General features: G+C 38.3%; 1 protein-coding gene across 1 annotated transcript in view; it reads left to right on the top strand.

Moving 5' to 3' along the window:
- ptprq (protein tyrosine phosphatase receptor type Q) overlaps positions 1-21,599 on the top strand; it is a 114,334-nt gene that overhangs the window by 70,782 nt on the left and 21,953 nt on the right. Inside the window, exons 32-37 of the mRNA XM_055650929.1 lie at positions 2,588-2,661; positions 5,497-5,596; positions 6,016-6,144; positions 14,731-14,757; positions 15,314-15,395; positions 19,482-19,572. Of these exons, the coding sequence (XP_055506904.1) occupies positions 2,588-2,661; positions 5,497-5,596; positions 6,016-6,144; positions 14,731-14,757; positions 15,314-15,395; positions 19,482-19,572 (503 nt within the window). The remainder of the gene's footprint in view (positions 1-2,587; positions 2,662-5,496; positions 5,597-6,015; positions 6,145-14,730; positions 14,758-15,313; positions 15,396-19,481; positions 19,573-21,599) is intronic.

The following is a 21,599-nucleotide window of genomic DNA, read 5'->3' as shown; positions in this document are numbered from 1 at the left end:
ATCATGTGCAGGCAGATGTGTTTAGTTCATCTGGCCATGAGTGGCACAGGCATTGCGGGCTGAAGGGCCCATTCCTTTTCTGTACGTTCCTATATTCTCTGTTCTAGGAGACCACATTGTGAGCCGTGGCTGCAATATACTAGCAGAACAGGGAATACTGTTAAGTTGCTGCTTCATATGAAAAGTGTTTGAGTCTTGAATGTTTAGGAAGGAGGCATAAAAACACAAATATTGCATTCCCAGCAATAGTACAGAAACAGGCCCTTCAGCTTAACGCATTTATACTGAGCAACTTGCCCATCTGACCTAACTGCATTTGTCTGCGTTTGGCTCAAATCTGTCTAAACCATTCCTATCCGTCTGCCTGTCCAAATACCATTCGAACTGGGGGGGTCAGAAATCTAAGCATGATCCCAAGAAACATAATAGCCATGTTGAATAAAGTAAGGCCATGGAGGATCCTACTCAGTTTCTGAGAAGGGAATTGGTGAGAGCACAAGAGAGGAAATGGAATGGACATGGTTAAGATACCTGTCCACTATGATGGAGAACAAAGGAAGACATCTTGGAAATGGCATTGTTGGAAATGTTTTCAGAATTTTGGGTGGACATTACTCTGGAGTTTTCATGATTTCAGGCAAGGTGTCATATTTCAGAATTGTATCTGATTATTAACTCTTTGCATGCCATGACAGATTAATAAAATCTATAACATGATGCGCTAAGACAAAGCACTTATTATTTTTATCAAATAATTCCATTCCATGAAGTGAAAGTCACCTTCCATGACAGAGCAGATATGTGATCATTAAAAATAATTTGGTTCTAAGGAAAACTTTATAGTCTAGGAATAGATAGTGAATTGCAGTTGATGTTATCATTTGCTATCATGACTCAATCACTGGCATCCTTATCTCTAAATCTAAGAATTTTAAGTTTAATAAATCCTCTTTCGGATAAGTGCAGTCTTCAGAGATTGAACAATTGTTCTGGTTAATTAATGAATCCCACATGGTGGTATCTCAGAAATAGTTTAGAGAAGAGAAGGTTTCTTAAAGAGGCAGTGTTACCAAGAAGAAAACATAAGAAATAAAGGCTGTGAGGGTAGTTAGGTTTGCCACGTTTACGTGGAAAGTTGGAATGAAGTTAGAATTACTTGTTGAAAGTAGCAACCTTGCTTAAGCCAATTTGGAGAACCCACTGATTTGGGAAATACAGCCTTGACTTTAATTTGTTATTGTTATTTGAAGATTGATCATACAATTAAATTAAGTAAATCTGATTAATGCTGTTAAATGGGCTTGACAGTATTTTAACATCGGCACATTTTGATAAATAATGAGTTCACCTCACCCACTTATGACCATAAAAATATTTTAACTGCTGATAATCAGAGTTTGTTAATATATGCAATGCATAATAAATGGAACTGGGGTTTCCTTTGCTGGCTAAATCTGCCTCTACTAAGGTGAGACTATGAAAGAATTTGTTTTCTGTTTCATGTAGTACTCTGGGGTTATAGTTGAGTAAGTTCATCCGACACAGAATGTTTGCTACAGCAATTAGTTAGACTACCTTAATACTAATGTTGTTTTTGTTGCCATCCTGAAATGAAAATAAATAAACATCAAATAAATGTCCAAAACTAAAGGCACTGGAGATATTATCTGCCGAAATCATTCAAAAACAAAATCAAATTCTGCCAAGCTAGAAACCTTCTTTTTGTGTCCATCTTGTTACAAATGTTGACATCGCTGTCATCGTCCGTCCTGAAAAGGACGCAAGCTTCCGGCGACAATCAGTGGAAGCCAACACTTGTTACAATACATGATGATGGTAGCAGAATTAGCTCAGGATACTTCCAGTTTCCAGCTTCTGTTATGGGGCCAGCTCGAAATAAAGCAACGTAGTCATTTTTTTCTATCAATCACATCTCACAATTTTTTTTGTTCAATCTCATTTCTGAGAAAGTGAAGAAAGTAGTGTTTTCATGACCAATACAACCAAGCACCTCGCAGCTACGGAGGTATTTTGGAATCACTATTCCAGAAACTGAGGGAGCGAAGGTAGATAAAAGATCAGATAATATGTTTTTGGTGATATTTTGTGAACAATAAATATTAGTTGGAATTTCCTGCTCATCTTCCAGTCAAGTCATGGGTTAGAATTAATTTGATAGAGTAGAAAGGGCCTTCATTTAACATCTTATTTAAAAGACAGAAATGCCACACTCTCAGCACTGCAGTGAAGATAATCATGATTATATGAGCTTGTCTCTGGAGTAATGCTTAAATCTAGCGTCTTATGGTTTAGATGAACGATGGGTGCTATTGAGCCAAACCTGACATAGTTGCTCATAGTTGCTCAGATCGCAAGAGATCAATGTTATTACAGTGGGTCCCTTTTATTATACAAATTCAGGGTAATATGAGTCAGCATCCATAAAAAAACGACTTGCCAATAGACACTACTGAATCTGGGAGAGTATCTAACGGATCCATATTTTTACTAATGTATGAGAAAATTAATAATATACACTCATTTGTAACAAACATAATATTTGTAATAAATTTGTCATTTTTCTTAGATTCAAATTTCGAGCAACAAACTTTCAAAAACAGTTTACTGATTCCGATTACTCTGATCCAATCAAAACCTTAGGTAATTTATACAAAATTATATTTTCATTTCTGTCAATAATAGTATATTGTCATGTATATTTAAATTCCTCACTTATGATGGTGCAAACATGTGTCAATACCTGGAGATGTTGAAGGATGTTAATCTCAAATTTAGTTGACTGAACAAACATTATAGTGCATGTACATTGTGCTAAAGTGATGGTGCATCGAGGATCAATACCTGTTCCATCTATCTATATTCAAGTAACATTCAATTTCAAGTAACCTTGCTTTCCCTTTCTCTTCATCCCCTCACCCTTCCCAGTTCTCCGACCAGTCTTACTGTCTCCAACTACATTTTATCTCTATTTGCTTTGTTGTTACCTTCTCCCAACTAACAATGATCTATTCTACATTTTCCTTGATCCTCATTCCCTTTGTCCTGTTTTCACATCTGACACTTCCTTATCTATGTACCTCCCTCTCCCCTGACATCAGTCTGAAGAAAGGTCTCGACCCGAAATGTCACCCATTCCTTCTCTCCAGAGAAGCTGCCTGTCCCGCTGAGTTACTCCAACACTTTGTGTCCATCCATATACACTCCTGCTCATGCTGATTTCTAATTACATATCCCAGGTCCATTGCCCTAGTTTTGGGAATATCAAATATGAGATTCACATCAATTGATGTCTCTGTATCATTCATGTGTAGAAATGTGTTGATCACACATATTAAAGTGGACAAGTCTGGATTGCATTTTACACCATATTTGTCTTATATATATAAGCTTTTACAAGTGATTTTGGACCCCAATACAGCATGCGGTACAATAAGTACAGAAAGGATGTTTCATTGATTGAGGTGACCAGAACCAAGCATCAAAATACGGTGTCTGCCATCAATTTCCAATATAAGAAATGTTTCACTCAGTGGTAGTGAATTTTTTAAACTTCCTACCCAAGAAAGGTGTGGAGGTGTTGAGTAGATTCAAAGCCGAGATCAATATGTTTTTGCAAAACTGAGAGAATGAATGGATTATGGAGTTTGAAATTGAAAATGGTACTAAGGCAAAATTCCACCATGATCTTATTGAATGTCACAGCAAGTGTGAGAGGTCAGAATCTGTTTCTATTTTATACATTCTAATTATCACATTGTGCAAAAAAATGTGTTATAACTTTTAACTACAACAACGTCATGTCATTTAATGCCAATGTATTTTACTATTTTCAGAATCGCTTATGCGTCTCAATAGTTTGTAAATCTCCCCAATGTTTGATCCTTATCAATACCACGGAAACGTGGGCCTGTAATAAGGAGATTGCAGTTTGAAAGCAGTCGTGAAAACTACTATTGAGGTCAAATTATGATACAGATATAATATTGGTTAAAATTTCCACATTGGCCAGGGAGATATGAATTCATTAAATTTATTGATATCTAATGTCCACTATTTTGTTTCTGAGATCAATGTTGGGAATTATAATCAAATGTGAAAATGGTAAAATTACGATTAATTACCAGAAATTAGATTAGAAATGCATTCTTCATCAGAGATTTTACAATTAAATGGAAAGTATTGGTTCTGTAAGTATGTTATATTTTGGGTTCTGAGAAGCAACGTCATGCAGCACTCTAAAGAAAGCACTTTAAATGTAATTACATCTATATCTTGGAGAAGTCACAAATGTTCCATTAGTTATTATAAAACTTGTTGACAGGTCAGCATAATCATCCAGAGTAAAACTGCCAAATATCATTGTTCTATTTGTTTGGCTTGGAAAGATATTTCAGAATTAATTCTGTAGTATATGCAGTACTAATTCTATTTCACTGTGAATTGTAACATTAAAAGCTATTAATTATGCACATTGAATGTTGTACTATTGTGTTCACTAATAGTTATTAATAATTATTAATTTTATGCACTAGAAATCTCCCTAGTGTCACAGGAACCAGGATAAGAATGGGTTAAATTGTTTATACAGGGCCACTGATGTGACTGTGTTTAATGAACCTGAATAAACAAAGTATTGTTGCCTCGTGTAGTTCAAAGCAACTAATGATACTGACACAAGCATCCTATGTTTTCCCATTTATGCTTCAAATTATTTTCTGCAGTTCTTCCCTGTGTTCCTTGATTTGGGTCTTTAAAGGCTGTAATGTTTTTTTTAATGGACAGCTGATTTGAACAGCTAACTCACATTATCTACCTTCATGCTGTAAAAAGTGCACACTCTCCTTGAGTCTTTCACCAGTGTTTGCTCCTGATCAAGCAATACATTTCACTTTTAAAATGATAGTTTACACTTCAAAGATAGGATTTCTGATCAAATCTAATGCATTCTTTACTACTTCTTAAATACAGAAATCCAGTATACTTGTATCTACAGTCTACTTTAAGCAGATATTTGACATCTTTGAAAGTAGATCATTTGCATCTCGCCTGGGATGGGCACTCAATAACTCATCTTCCTTGAACCTGTGCTGATTACCTCCATCCACGTGCGGCAAGGATACCAATACAACAATACTCCTATGAAGTCAGTGGGGTTTTAAAAATGCAAGGGATAGAATTATACGATCTGAGGAGAAACCAGTGTACTTATTTCTTGAGTGGCTTTTTTTCTATGTAAATTTCTAATGTAGGCTATTGTTCATCTGCTCCAGGAACATGCCTGAAACATGCTTTTGCATGCAGTTTATTACTTTTTAAAATCTAAATCTGTATAATTTTGGATTGCAAAATATTTGGTCTCTACTGTAGATTAAAGTAGCAGTAAGATTGCTATTCCGTCCAATTTCAGTTTGAATATTTGTGGTTAAAAAACATATAATGTTCTTTCCTAACATGCTTATGTTCTTGATATTACAGTTGAAGGTTTGTCAGGAAGAAAGATTGAAATAATCCTTGCAGTGACTTTGTGTGTGCTTTCTGTCATTCTCCTTGTGATTGTTGGCTATGTGATTGCAAGGTAGGAAGGACGATTCTTACAGATGCTAAAACTTAAACTAATAACGTTAACTTACCCATCAACTATTCTGATAATTTCAATGTATAGTTAATTAAAATGCGTTTAATTAAATTTAATTAGGAGTAATAATATTAAACCAAATCCCATTGCAATTTTATGAATATCTCTACATTTGCACCATTGTACTGAAGAAGCTTGAAAATCTTTTAGCTGTCAAGTCTGCTACAAATTTATTTTAAGCAAGGAAATGTCCTTGAAATTTTACATTGTTTTGTCAGAATTTAAATTGTATCCAGAATACAAATTTCTTTACAGTTTTTATCTCCATGAAGACAAATTTAAATTTGAATGTATTGAACGATATCCTGTTTTGTAAGTTCTTGCAATGAATATTGTGTGTGTTGGTAATCCATATACAGAATCAAACAAAAGCAGAAGGAAGGAGGAACTTACTCTCCAAGGGATGCTGAAATTATTGACACTAAATTCAAACTGGACCAGATGATTGCAGTGACGGACCTGGAACTAAAGGAGGAGAAGCTGACACGGTGAGCTTCACATATCCAAGTCACCAGAGGGTCCTAACCCTACTCTGACTTGTACTTGTTGGCAAGTGTTTGCAGTGCTGCTCTTTCCTGAGATCACTCAACTCTCTTTCATAAAACGAAATCTCGTCTTTCAGACACTTCACACTAAAACAGATAAAAGCGGCTTTCTTGGGCATGAAAAAGTACAGCAAAATATTGCTTCTGCCTTAAAATGGAATATCACTATATTTTAATTGAACAAATGCATAGCAGCTACTTTAAAGATTAATTTATCATGATGGTTTATAATTAAGTTTCGTTCTCGAATTGATCTTAGCCTTAATCGGTGGATGAAATTAATTTATTGAAGATCAGTCTGTGTACAGGGATAAGAACGTCTTTACAAGTGAAAATGTCATCCAGAGTGTACTTCAGTGCTTAGTAACCTATCTAATCAGCTATCTGCCTTTTCTCCTGCCATAAAATAATTTGTCTCCTTAAAGTTTCCTTGATTTTCTTCATTAATTCTCTTAAATCTTCAACGAAGTATTCAAATAAATGAAATAAAATTCAAATTCAACTATGAAGTTTAAGAAAATATTCAGATTCGTTTTTTTTCATTGACAACTGATCAAAATTATGATAAATTTGAAATGTAGTTAGAGAACGCATCATTTAAACCACATTGGGGTTCTTGTGAAAGAAAATAATCCATGTTTAGATTGAATAGCAACCATTAAATATGTTGGCCTAAGCATTTAACTACTGCTTCCAATACTTACTAACTTTGTTTTGAAAGACCAAGACTAGTCGGGGTGGAAATGCGCTCCAAGACAAATACCCTGTTTCTGCACTTTTTTTGCCAAATACCTAGTACCCCGACAGCAGCATGTGTGAATGAAATGCAGTTTAGAGAAAAAATGTCCCTTGTTTTTTTTCTTAGTGATTTATGTTCACTGTTTGTTTTACCCATGGAACACCTGATTAAGCCCAAGAGGTCTACTAGCCTCCTCATGGCCTGAAAACAACATTTTAATGTTGTTGACATCTGCACCCATTGGGCTGAAAGAGCATGACTTCAAGCCCTTTGGTGATTAGGGCTCAGAATTAGAAATTCAAGTAATCTTTTCAGCCGCATGCATTTGCCATTGTCAAAATTATGTCCCCATTTTTATGATCTCCCCAATAGAGCCTGGGATTTATTTTGCTTCAAAATGCACCTGGTAACAATTAAGTAGCTGGTGTAATTGATTCATCTCCACGATTGATTGAACTCGCATGCTGCATTGGATCCCCATCAATGATGAGTCCAGTCACCAGTATGAAAGTTAAGGAGCTTATCTCACTTAGGTGGGTCAGTTCCTCTGTGCATAAGTGCACTTTATGGATCAAAGACAAAATAACCATGCATGCAGGTGCCATTCATATCCCTGTTCACAGAAGATGGAAATATGATTTAAAATGCATGTGTGGGACAGCTTTATTCACATTGAATAAGCAGATATAACATAGACTTGTTAGAATTAATGGAATTATGCACTGCAGTTCTACAATTTAGTACATAATAATGCAGGAAAATAGTTGAAATAGAAATAAAATAAATGAAAGATTCATTGTTAAGTACCTAGATTTTCCCAAGGGAAATAGCTAGCCACAAGCTGCTAGCCACAACTTTCAATAGTTAAAATTTAAAAGAATATCTTCCATTTCCTTTAAATGTTTACATGAGTATTTGCATCTAATTATATTCCACTAAATCAGTTATTGCTGAATCAATATGAGAATGACCTTGTTTTGCAGCATGTGGTATATCTGGTGTGATAAAGTGTCCATGTGTTGGTGCTGTGTTAAAGATTTGCTTGTGTGAAAGCAGCATTTAATTGGTTGGCTTGCTGACAACAGTACATGCTTGTTGCCAGCAAACGTTGAGAGCATGCTTGGCATATTGACTTTCAGGTTCAACATTCTGGTTACATCCAAACTAACATTATGATGGCTCCTTTCTTCCAGTTATTCCTCGTTATTCTTTAGACGCAAGGAAATTTATGTGATCCAGTAAGTGAAGTATTCAGTCTCTCAAAGTGTTGTTATCCTGACATATTTTGGTTCGTTAATGTGGACAGGAACTGTGGAGTTAACAAAATGCACTACTGAACCTAAGCAGTTCAAGATACGTTATTCATCTGAAAACCTAAAAGCTACCCATGCAACTTGTTTGGCTGGAATTTCTTAATAAAGAGAAAAAGTGGGGAGGATAATCAGGTAGGGTGTAAAGCAGGTGTACAGTCAACTACCACGTGTTTTGTTGAATGATGTTGAATTCTACCATGTGCATCTTTGCCACTGATTCTTATAAGGATGTGGAAATTCTCTACTGGACAAAAAGGAAAGTGGAAAATGTTGTGCTAGAAGCCTCTATTCCGTGAAGGATGTCATAATTTTCTTGTCATATCTTTCACGTTATACGTTGACATAGCATAAAGTACACGAACATAAGCAATAAGGCTTGCAACACAAACAATTCTTAAAAATAACCTTCAGAGTGAGTAATCTAAAGAATTAGAGCAGGCTTGTGGCGTTAGCCTGTTTCTTTGAGTTGGCTGGAACAGGATTAAATACTTAATTGCTGCAACGCCTTTTGTCTCAGTGTATAGGAAGGAACTGCAGATGCTGGTTTACACCGAAGATAGATACAAAATACTGGAGTAACTCAGGCAGCATCACTTTTCTCCAGAGATGCTATCTGAGCCGCTGAGTTACTCAAGCATTGTGTGTCTACCTTCTGTCTAAGATTCAGGATCACAACTCAGTCCTTTAACAGATCTTGCATTTCTTTCTTTCAACAGTGACCTTAACTCGCCAACATCTTTCAAAACAGCAGCAAGATGGGCTGTAACATTGAACCACTAATGTATATACTAAATGCTGTCATTTCACCTGCCGCCTGTTACTGTGTATATGAGTCCACATCTTGGACAACGGATTCAGTAAATGAGGTTGGAGGAGGGGCAAGTGAACCTCTGCCTAACCTGAAAGGACTGTCAGGGTCCCTGGACAGAGTCGAGGCAGGAAGTAAAGGGACAGGTGTTGCGTCTTCTGTGGTTTTGGGGAAGGTACCTGAGGAGGGCTTGGGTGGGAAGAGATGAGTTCACCAGGGAGTTGCGGAGGGAATATTTTCCCATCTCCACCCCATTCTGCATTCCGTAGAGACCATTCCCTCTGCAACTCGCTGTATCTACTGTATCCATTGTCCAAGATGTGGACTCTTATACATCGGCGAGACCAAACATAGACTGGGCAATCGTTTCGCTGAGTCCTCCTGAACCTACCTGATTTCCCGGTAGCTAAACACTTTAATTCTTCGTCCCATTTCCACACAGGCCTTTCTGTCCTAGGTCTCCTCCATTGTCAGAGTAAGGTTAAACAAAAATTAGAGGAACAGAATCTCATATTTAACTTGGTAGTTGGTACATATTATTGCCCAGTGATATGAATATTGATTTTTCTAACTTCTGGTGGCCCCATCATTCCCTCTGTCTCTATCTCTCCCCCACCCAAGTCGCACCAGCTTCTCATTTTCATCTAACAAACAGCTAACAATGGCCTGTTTCCTTTATCATCGTTACTTTTTTCCACATCTTTCATTCATTGTTCTTTATCACTCTACATCATTGCCTATATCTCTCGTTTCCCTTATCCGTAACCAATCTGAAGGACTCGACCCGAAACGTCACCCATTCCTTCTCTCCAGAGATGCTGCCTGATCTGCTGAGTTACTCCAGCATTTTGTGTCTTTCTTCTATATAAGTTCTGTACCTTTATGAATTAAAAGTAAACAATTTCTAGGGCAAAAACTTTTTCAAATTAAGGAATTTGAATATCGCGGGCAGTTCTGGTGGAGATAGTACGGGGTGGATATGTTTGCATTGGTGAAAGTTGTCTAGATTGGAGACCTTAAATTGTGTGGAGAGATTGGATCAGCTGAGCTTGTTCTCCCTGGAACAAAGGTGGCTGAGGAATCGTCAGATAGAATTATATAAGATTATGGGATTCATAGCCAGGGTAGATAGGCAAAATCATTTTTCCAGAGTTGGGGTATCAAAGGCAAATGTGCAGATGATTAAGGTGTTAGGGAGTTTTAAAGGGAATCTAAGGGGTAAGTTTTTACACAGTGAGTGGTTGACTCCTGGAATGTGTTGCCTGAAGAGGTGGTGGAATTAGATACAACTACCACATTTAAGAGGTGTTTAGACAAATAGTCCAGGCATAGAAGGATAAAATCCTAATGCTGTCAAATAAGATTTGCCAACAAGGTTGGCATGGATGTGGTAGTTTGACGGGGCCAATTCTGTGGCGTAAAATTCTATGACTAAATTGCTGTACTGCACAGGATTTGAATAAGGTAAATAGAAGATAACTATCTAACTTTAGTTTCATTAAGCGTAAGATTTTTTTAACGAAAAAATGTTATTCTGGTAAGTGTGTGAACTAAAATCGTAAGTATGATTCCTTTGAATTAATTTTTAGTGTTTTGTCCAATTGCCCGAGTAATTATTAATCAGAGTTTTTATGACTATAATTGAGGGGTTCATAATGCTGGAGTATTTTATTTCTAATAACGATATCCATGGATGCTAGCATATGGAATTTACATTGTAATTTATCTGTATTACTGTACTAAATTTCAGAATTTCCTATTGCTGCCAATAAAACACATTTGGTGGATATGCAAATATTTTTTCAACAAACTCTTGAACGACACATCAGTGTTGTCGTTATGGAAAACAGGGATAAGGTTTATGGCCATAACAAATTTAATAAAAGTCATTATGCGTCCAGCTGTGAGATTCAGCTATAAAGTTGCTTGAAGTAAAATTAATACTCTAAATGTGAAATGCATATTTAGAAAAAAATAAATAAAATATGCCATGAGAACATCTGTGAAAATGGGGAATAAAGTAATTCATATTGGCTTTAAAGGGTAGAACCGTACAGGAATTCTCAAGTAAAGAATGTGTCTAAAATTCTATGGTAATTGAAGTTGGTGTTGCAGTTGCAAGAACACAATACAATGTATTTTTTCTTTGTAAAAGCAGAAAGCTTAGAAACATTGAGCATTCATATTTTGGCTCTAAAATCCCCTGGTTTGCATTTTCAGTGGTATCGTTTGGCATTAACTGCAGGAGCTTTTCCTAGTACAACGGAAGACCAACTCGTATTTGATAGGGTAACTTGGTGCAAGTACAACAAAGGTTGCATCTCTTCTATCCCTTTGCCAATGCTTATCACAGGCTTAGGATCCTTCCACTTGCAGGATGTTTTCTAGGAAAACCCACTCAAATCCAACATTATCTATTTGGTGTAGGAAAGAACTGCAGATGCTGGTTTAAATCGAAGGTAGACACAAAATGCTGGCAGCAGAAGGGTCTCGACCCGAAACATCACACATTCCTTTCTCCAGAGATGCTGCCTGTTCCGCTGAGTTACTCCAGCATTTTGTGTCTTGAGCTAGAGGGACAGCCTTAAGAATGTTGTTGGGAAAATTTGGGAGGCCTTTAGCTGACTCTAGAGCTTCCTATAACATTCTGGAGACGAAAGAACCTCTTCCGAAATTCCTGTAGATCGGATCTACCCACTGCCTAGTATGTACTTTATAAGAGCAGGCAAAAGTTCGATCACTTAGATTTAAGGAGAAGACATTGGGGGAAAAAAAAACAAATGAGCAGCTTTATGGAACCTTCACTGTTTATCTGTAGATTGCGATGGAATCTGGTCAAGGTCATTGTGGAAGGCCAGCAGAGCACTAAAACATTTTGGATTTGTTATTCAGGAACACAGATGTCAATTGCTAATGTGAATGTCCATTTTGGAGTTTTTCACTGTGTTCGTGATGCGCATTGGAACATAATTCCACAAGTTGAGTCTTCATTGTGCCTTAATTTCTTGGTATAGCCTTGATTGAGTTTCATATTTTTTGACATAAGTTTGAACCTTGAGTCAGTCTTAAAGTGCATTTATTCTGGCTCAATCATTACTGTGATAGAAGGATGATTTCCCCCTTCCCTAACCTACGGCTTAATGATCACCAGATGGAGCACAACCAGTCGCCTGGGACCCTCACTGGCCTGTGGTAGTCCAACAGCTAGGTTAGAGCTGCAGCTAGAGTTCCACATTAATTCACAGACACATATTTGAATCCCACCATGGCGGGTTTGTTTTGGTTTGTTATTATTGTCATGTGTACCAAGATACAGTGAAAATCTTTAATTTGTGCACTATTCAATAAATTCATACCATTCATGTGTACAGTCAAGTCATACACATGTACAACAGATAGTGCAAAGGGAAAAAATAAAATATTGCAGAATATAGTGTAATAGCTGTGGAAAAAGTGCAGATAAAGAAAAGTACAAGAGCCACAATGAGGTAGGTTGGAAGATCAGGGCTACACTCTTAGCTAATGAGAAGTCCATTCAGTGGTCTAATAACAGCTTGGAAGAACCTGTTCCTGACTTGGATGGTTCATGCTTACAAGCTCTTGTAACTTATGTCTAATAAGGAGAGGGGAGAAAAGTGAATAACCAGAGTGCTTCAAGTATGTCCCACATTCTCTCCTCCCTCCCCATCTCTGCCCCCCCCCCCCCCCCCCCCCCCAACCGGCTCCCCCTGCCTCTCCCCTCCTAGTCATCCTACCAGTTCCACTGGCCACATCCTTGTATCCCACCTTCCTCGGCCTACAATGGCCCATTAAAGGCTGCACCCTTCCTGACGTCATCTGTTGCCAGCCCTGGTGTGTTCTAGCTTTTTTTGCGCCTCCAGTTTATTTCCAATCCCCCCTCCCCTCCACACACTCCTACTTTCAGTCTGAAGAAGGGTTCCGAGCCAAAACATCGCCTATTCTTTTTCTCTAGAGATGCTGCCTGACCTGCAGACTTACTCCAGCATTTTATGTCCAGCTAGGGCTTAATTATGTTGGCTGCTTTTTGAGGCAGTGTAACGTGTTGGTGGAATTGATAGGGGTGGAAGGCTGGGTTTAATGATACACCAGGCTGCAACCACAACTCTCTACAATTTCTTGCAGTCTTGGGCAGAGCAGTTTCCAAACAAAGGTGTGATGCATTGTGATGTGATGCACCTGTAGAAATTGGCATGATTAATTGGTGAATTGCTGAATTTCCTTTGTCTTCTGAGGAAGTAAAGACGTTGGTGTGCTTTCTTGGCCATAATGTCGATATATTTGGTCCGGGAAAAATTGTTAATGATATTTACACTTGGGAACTTGAAGCTCACGACCATCTCCACTTCAGCACAATTGATGCTAAGTGGGGTCTGTACACCACCCTGATTCCTGTGGTCAATAACTAGCTGCTTTAATGCTGACATTGACGGAGAGGTTGTTTTCATGACACTATATTACTAAGTTGTCCCTCGCCTTCCCTGTACTCTGTCTTCTTGTTCAAGATGTGACCCAATGTTGTGGTTTCATCTGCAAACCTGTGGATGGAGTTAGAGCAAAATTTGGCTGCACAGTCATGAAGGCATATGGAACATATTGAGAGATTGAGAACACATCTTGCAAGGCACCAATGTTGAGAATTATGATGGTGGGTGTTTTGGCACTTATTCTTATCGATTGCATTCTATGAATTCGGAGGTCAAGGATCCATTTGCAAGAGAGGTGCTAATTCCTAGGTCCAGGAGTTTGGTTGTAATTATGGTGCTGAAGGAAGAGGTATCGCCTGACGTAGGTGTGCTTATTCCAGGGACTAGTGTAGGGCCAGGGAGATGCATCTGCCATGGACCTGGCAGCAGGACAATTTAAATTCAAGATCTTAAATTAACCTGGAGGTCCCAATAATAGTAACCCTGAAACATCCAGAGTGTTATGAAGACACACCTGATTCACCAATGTGGTTCAGGAAATAAAATTTGAAATCTATCTTGATCTTGCCAGAACATGACTTCAGACCAAATGTGTTTGATTTTTAACCTCCTCTGTGCAGGCAATGAGAGACAAACAGTAGATGTCGGTATCCCATAAATTAATAAATAAAAAATGTTCAGCTATTTACTGGGTAGCTTTGCTTAATTGACAAATCCATTTTGATGCAAAGTACCATGCTTTAATTTAACATGTGAACATCGCAGGAAGAAAATAATAGCATTTATACGGGATTCACTGATGTGCATTTATCTACAGATTAAATGATTAATGTGAATGATAATCTGTAATTCAGACCACAGTGGAACCAAAATGCCACATCATAAATAATGCAAACATATGAATTATTAATTAATATTAATTAAACAAATTCACATATTAAAAACTCAGTGATAGAAAATGAATGTTAGCCATTTATAATTAAGTAAAAAGCTCCATCATAAAACAATATTCAAAATATGCTCTGGTTATATCTCACAAATTTGTATATATAAAAGTTTTTAGAAATGAATAAATAAACTGAAAAAGAGGATATAATCCCTTCTATTTTCATGATGCACATTTATTGTATATAATGCAGATAATGCAATTTCCGTTTATATCCAAAAAATAGTTAAAACAAACATAAACTACTTATAACACTTCACAAAATCTTTGCATTGCAGATTGCTCAGTTATAGGAAATCTCTCAAGTAAGTAGTTCCAACTTTGTCTTTTTGTTCGTAGTCTGATAAAATCGGATCTGTGATTTCTTTTCCATTTTCTGTCAGATTAAAAGCCAGACTTCCAAACAGAGTATAAATCATAAAAGCATGACCAATTGCATGGTAATTGGAGAAGGGCTTTTTGTTTCCCTCCGGAGTGAACTCCTACGTCTGTGTTTCAGCTTTGGAAACAAAGCTGGCTTTTTTTTTTAATCCTTTCGAGCACAAGAAACATGTCACCATTAGAATCATGATATTTCGATTACATACATTTCCTCCAAATTACAGGAAAGAATTTAAGGTTTTAGAAATGATCTGCAAATAAATATAAATCATTTCATTGTATCGATAAACGTCTTTCCGAACATTTGAAAATGCTTTATGAGAACGATTTATGGCTTATTTGTAATGTATAAGAACTTATACGAGAATAAGCTGCAATAAGATGAATTTCTTATCAGCAGAATAACCCACACAGAGGTGGCGAATCCTAACTAAACTGATCTAAATTTGTCCTTTTTTTTCCTCTTCAATCTGCACCCAGGCCCATTAACAAGAAATCATTCCTGCAACATGTGGAAGACCTGTGTGTTAACAACAACCTGAAATTTCAGGAAGAATTTGCGGTATGTCTCCAACAGTTGTCACAACACACCAAGAATTTAGCAGCTTTGCATGTCACAATTCATGTCTAGTTTAGTGCATTTTAGACCGATAAGAACACTGGCCTTGATAATCAATACCTAGTTACCAGGTCTGTTGTTTATTTAGTAATATTACACTGATTTAGATTCTTCTCTATATGTGGCAACCTGATCGGAATCATTTACCAACCGTGTCAGTGTAGGCTTATCCCTTGCAGACCACCCTATAATGACATTTTTTTGTTGGGGTGTCATTGTGAGTATTCATGAGGCAAAGGTTTGATTTAGCTTTTTAAATGTTCTGCTCTTCTGCAAAGCAACAAGATAATTTCAGCACATCAGGCTGCTATTCAATGCAGCCCGTGGTTGTAATTTAGTTTTAAGAGTTACAGTGCTGAAACTGGCACGTTGGCCCACCAAGTCTGCACCAACTAGCAATCCCCACACATTAACACAATCCTACACACACTAGGGACAATTTACACTTGGACCAAGCCAATTAACCTACAAACCTGTACATCTTTAGAGTGTTGGAGGAAACCGAAGATCTCGGAGAAACCCCACTCAGGTCACGGAAAAAAACGTGCAAATCCGTACAAACAGCACCCGTAGTCAGGATCGAACCTGGTTCTCTGGTGTTGCAGGAGCTGTAAGGCAGCAACCCTACCACTGCGCCACCGTGCCACCTTAGCTTGAAATTATACAATGTTTGAACTTCAAGTCCTGCAACAGTAAGCAAATTTGGCCATGGGGAAATTCAGGCCTCGTCAAGACTTAAGAAGGGATAATGAAGCCAAGGAACAGATAAAAGGAATTAAATAGAAGAAAATTACTTTTTTAAATAGAACAGATACATTTTGCTCTGTAATGTTTGGGAAAAGAGGTGGGTAAATAAGCATTACTGCATTCATATTTATTTAAGATTTTCTTTTCATAGGATGCTTCCAGGGCTACCTTCATTGGAAGCTCCACAAAAAGCATCTTAATTAGGGTGGCTCCTCTGCATGTTCAGGGTGCAGATTCAGATGCGTTAGGTTTTAGCTGCATCATGCTTTCTTGTCCGACTGGAACAAATGTAGAAAACTTTGAGCCAAGACATCGTTGAACTTACTGCTGCCCTCAGTTCTTTTCTCATGAAGATCAGCGAACATGCTGAAGGAGTGCCCAGTCGCAGCTGGAATACAGTGCAAGGGGTTGCAAATTCATGGGACAAGTGCAAATTTCAGCTCCTCATCCTCTCACTGTGGTGACACTAGATGTGCAGCAGAGCACTCTGGGAATGCCAATCACCATGGCATTGGACATGGTGCTGGCAGCTGCAGGGTTTGATGTGACCTCCCACTAGAAGGCATCCTTACAATTCGAGACAGCCAGATGAAAAGCAAGCCACCACATTTACCTGTCCCACTAAGCAAGCGCCTTGAAGGGAAATTAAAATGTGTAACGTATATTCTCACTAGGAGGAAGCATCAGGACAAGCAGATAGACACAAAAATGCTGGAGTAACTGAAGTAGTGAAGGTGCGTTCAAACTGCAGAAAGCAATTCCCACCCATTCCAAGATGCTCTCTCCACCGCCGTTAGATGCTGGAGGCCTCGGAGTCTCTGAATTTCCTCAATTGCCTGAGGTGGTAAACTCCTTGCATTTTGTGTCTATCTTCATATTCAGAGAAACTCCCAACACAGTTCACCCTATCCACAGGATCCCCATTTATCCTCAATTGTACGTCCTCGGATGATGTGCCCTCCTCATGATCAGGACAAGCATTCTTACAATATTGAAAAGCAAATCACTTTCTGTGTAGACATGAAGAGATTTTGGTTTCACCAAGGAAGCATCAGGGCCAGATTGTCCAAAATGCTGGGAGTAACTGAAATAGGGTCTCAAACTGAAACGTCACCCATCCCTCCAGAGACCTCTGGTTACTCATTTTTTCTATCTTCAGTTCATCTTAGGTTCCATAGCAGCTGTGTAATTTAAGTGTAAATTCTTGTCAGGGAAAACGAATCCTACCCTGGTTCATTTTCTTCTCATAAAATCATTCTAGTCAAACTGACCTGTTTCATCATCAACCATGCCTGATGAGGAACAGGGCCTATATTGCTGCTAGCTTTACTTGATGAGCGACCTGAATGAGCGAGTCTTGTAAACTCTTTACTTGAATCATTTTAGATGTCTTATTCCACCAGGGCTCCCACTCTCCACACCCCTCCCCTCCCCTCCCAGAGTTACCCCCCAATGCTGACGGTGGGACAAGGTGGCCCTCTGCAACAATTGAGTAGTCCTGTGAGGCAGCGGCCTCCAAATGGCATGTAGACCCCAGACAACATAGTGCTGAGGTTATGTGTATTAACATCCTGGCGCCCGTTGTCAGTTTGCCACTGCAAAAGGCATCTGCATTGGTTTGAAATGTTTTACAGAGAATTGACAGATTAAATTCAAAAACACCTTAAAACATTAATAAATGGTTAAATACAAGCTAAAACAAAGTAAAATATTTTAAACACTTACCCACATTTATCTTTTTTCCACTGGACTGGTGACCCTATTTAAATGAGGTCACCAGCTATCTCTGGCAGAAAGATGAGGAGTTGTATGTGAAAAGCATTTGACTCCTGACCTCAGCATGTCAGTGCTCTGTTTCAGGGCTCAATGTTAAGACGAGCAACAGCAGGGGGTGAGATGCACTGGAATCTGAATTCCAGCTCATCTCGGACTTCCATGTTTGGTGAGCACATGCAGTCAGGCAGTTTGATTCTGCTCATGAAAATGGAAAGCATCCACCGCATACCAAGCATGTACCAATTAATTTTAATGGGATTGTTTCATTTCTTAAAAATAAAATGAAGTGTAAACTCATGAAGATCAGCAAACCATAAACTGATATATTTATGTGCCTACATCCTTCGTTTGACAAAATAATGGCTCTCCAGTCTCCAAAATGGCTGACAACTCCATTGGCAGCTTTATATGTTGTGCACTGTAATAATTAATTACAGATAAAATACATATTAAATTTGAATGTAGACAAAAATGCTGGAGAAACTCAGCAGGTGAGGCAGCATCTATGGAGAGAAGGAATAGGTGACTTTCGGGTCGAGACCTTTCAGATTATTTCAAATTTAAAATAATAAATTTGAATTAATCTTTTGGCTTGCTTAAACTTTAGATTAAACTGTGTTAAGATAGAACTTGATGAACAATGTTAGTCATTACTATAACCAGAGAAGTGTTTTACCCTGATGCCTTTGTGATCTCTGTTTTACGGGGCTCCTTATTACCAGGCTCAGTCAAAAGCTTTTTTGGTATTGGAAGCAGTTCCACTCAGTTCACCTCTCCAATTCATCTTGTACATGCGTGGATGAGGCTGTAGTTTTAGTTTAGAGATATAGCATGGAAACAGGCCCTTCAGCCCACCGAGTCCATGCTGACCAGCGATTCCCACACATTAACATTGTCCGACACACACTAGGGACAATTTACAAATACACCAAGACAATTAACCTACATACCTGTACGTCTTTGGAGTGAGGAAATTAAAGATCCCGGAGAAAACCATCGCGGTCAGGGGGGGGTGCAAATTCCGTACAGACAGCACCCGTGGTCAGGATCCAACCCGGGTCTCCGGTGCTGCAAGCGCTGTAAGGCAGCAACTCTACCGCTATGCCACCATGCCGCCCTGTATTTTGGTCCTCATAATTAGGTTGTGGATATGTTTTCCTTAATTGTAATGTTGATAATTCGTTCTGTACTTTGCTGATGATGAAGAAATCACATCCCACATTCTTGTCTCATCCATTTATTCTTCCACCTTATGGCCTTCAAACTCTTTACCTTGGTTTTGACAATACTTTATGATGGCTAAAACAAAAATGGCAAACAGAATATGTTTTAAAAATAGTATAATATATCACAGGGCTTAAATTTCAAAGTACAACACCCATTCAGGAAGTTAATTGTACCAGATTTAGTGAATGATTAAGAAGCATGAGCAAGCTCAAAGGGTCAGAAGCCTTAATGTTGCTCTTATTTCTTATAAATCTTTTTTTTTAACTTTCTGTTCTACAGGATCTCCCCAAGTTAGGCCAAGAACTCACATCATCTGATGCTGATTTGCCTTGGAACCGGACCAAGAATCGCTTTGCAAATATAAAACCATGTAAGTTGTATAAAATTATATGGTTTCAGGATTTTGTAGAACTATTAACGTATATTTTCAAGAAAATATTTAGAACTGATTCTAATTTTGAACTGACCGAACAAAAACTATAATGTGTTTGTATTAAATGACACGCTCATAAGATCAACTCGCAATACTTTTCATCCAATTACAGTACATATCAATAAAGTTTCAAGCTAAATTACATCAGATGTTGATCTTTTGGAGAAATCTTTTTTGCTAAGAACATGGGTCAGTATTGAGAAAAATATTTACAAATTTCACTGGACTAAATTCTTGCTAACTTTTGCTTAGTTGGAGTTGAAACTAGAATAACCGTAACTGTCACAGCAAGTCAGGCAGAGTTATGCCAAAAATCAGTTCCATCTCCACTTTCACATGCTGGTTTCCAAATCAAATGTTTCCACATCTGGAAGTGCTCAGGAATTAGCTTGCAGTTATTTTATCCATTCTCTTTATTTTTGCAAGTTGTTTTTAATTTCTTTTATACACACAGACCACACACTATTCCCCAGTTACGAGGTCTAGTGGGAAAATTACATGCAGTTTTTGACAATGCTGCTATTAAAGTAACCACTAGGAGGTGCACAGGAGCCATATGGAATAATTCATTCTCTGGTTTTGCACCTCCCTTTGTGCAGCACCTTATTTTTATTCATTAGTTACCTGTAATTATGCAATCTAGTCAATAACTCAAGCAGGATATCACCTTTTACATAGACAATGCATCAATATTTTTTGTTTAACAAATAAACAAATGGGTGGCACAGTGGCGTAGTGATAGAGCTCCTTCCTTAAGGCATCAGAGACCCTGGTTCGATCCTGACTACGGGCAATGGCTGCACAGAGTTTGTACATTTTCCTGTGACCTGTGTGGGTTTTGTCCAAGATCTTCGGTTTCCTCCCACACTCCAAAGACGCACAGGTTTGTAGGTTAATTGGCTTGATATAAAAATGATCAAGAAATTGTCCCTGAGGGCTGAAGAAGGTCCGTGTATCCTGATAGTACCGCTGCACCATCGAGAGCATCCTTACCAACTGCATCACAGTATGGTATGGTGGCAGAGGGTGGTGTTGGAAAATTGCCCAACGCATCACCGGTTCCACGCTCCCCTACATTGAGTCTGATTGGCCTACTACAATAGTGTTAATGTGCAGGAATCACCGGTCGGTGCGAACTCAGTGGGACGTAGGGCCCTTCTTTCCATGCTGTCACTCTACTAAACAACGTCTCTAAAAAAACAAATCGTTTGCTATGCCTTCAAGGGAGAAACTGAAGCCATTTGTCTCCTGTACTTCATACAATCATAAAAAAATAAAATTGTCCCTGGCGTGTGTAGGATAGTGTGGCGGCCCGCTACAATAGTGTTAATGTGCGGGAATCACCGGTTGGTGCGAACTCAGTGGGACGAAGGGCCCGTTTCCATGCTGTATCTCTAAAAAAACATGTATGCCTGGAAACCATTTGTCCCCATTTTTCATACTCATAAAAATCATTTTACACAAGATTTGAAAATTTTCCTGTCCTGTCCATTGGGAAATTGGACCACGCAGTTCCAGGTGTGATTCACTCAAGTGTGGGTGCCATTTCCCCATCACTATTTGTACAAATGACTTCATCAAGATGTATGGGCTTCATCGCTTCTTTCTCAGGCAGAAACTGGATCAAAAGGTTTTGACTAACTTTTTTTGATCTTCACTCATGGTAAAGCAAGCAGGAAGTGACATGGCAGGTTGTGAACCTTACTTGAAATAAGGGACCATCTTTGGTATCGGCTCTGATATGCTACATTTTATTTGCTAGCCTTTTCAACACAAGCGATGCTGACTCTGATGACAATATTTGTGTGCGCCTCACTATAAGAGGCACCGATGATTCACTTCCTCATAGTGAGTGGGAGCCACATTGTCACACTGGGAATAGTTATGCCACCCTGTAGAATAGAAATCTCCATGAAAGAATACTGCTTCTCCCATTTGGAGACTGTCATATGTTTATAGAATGG

This window comes from Leucoraja erinacea, chromosome 19 (assembly GCF_028641065.1).
Source record: "Leucoraja erinacea ecotype New England chromosome 19, Leri_hhj_1, whole genome shotgun sequence".
Lineage (NCBI taxonomy): Eukaryota > Metazoa > Chordata > Chondrichthyes > Rajiformes > Rajidae > Leucoraja > Leucoraja erinaceus.
This window is presented reverse-complemented; position numbering and strand designations above follow the sequence as displayed.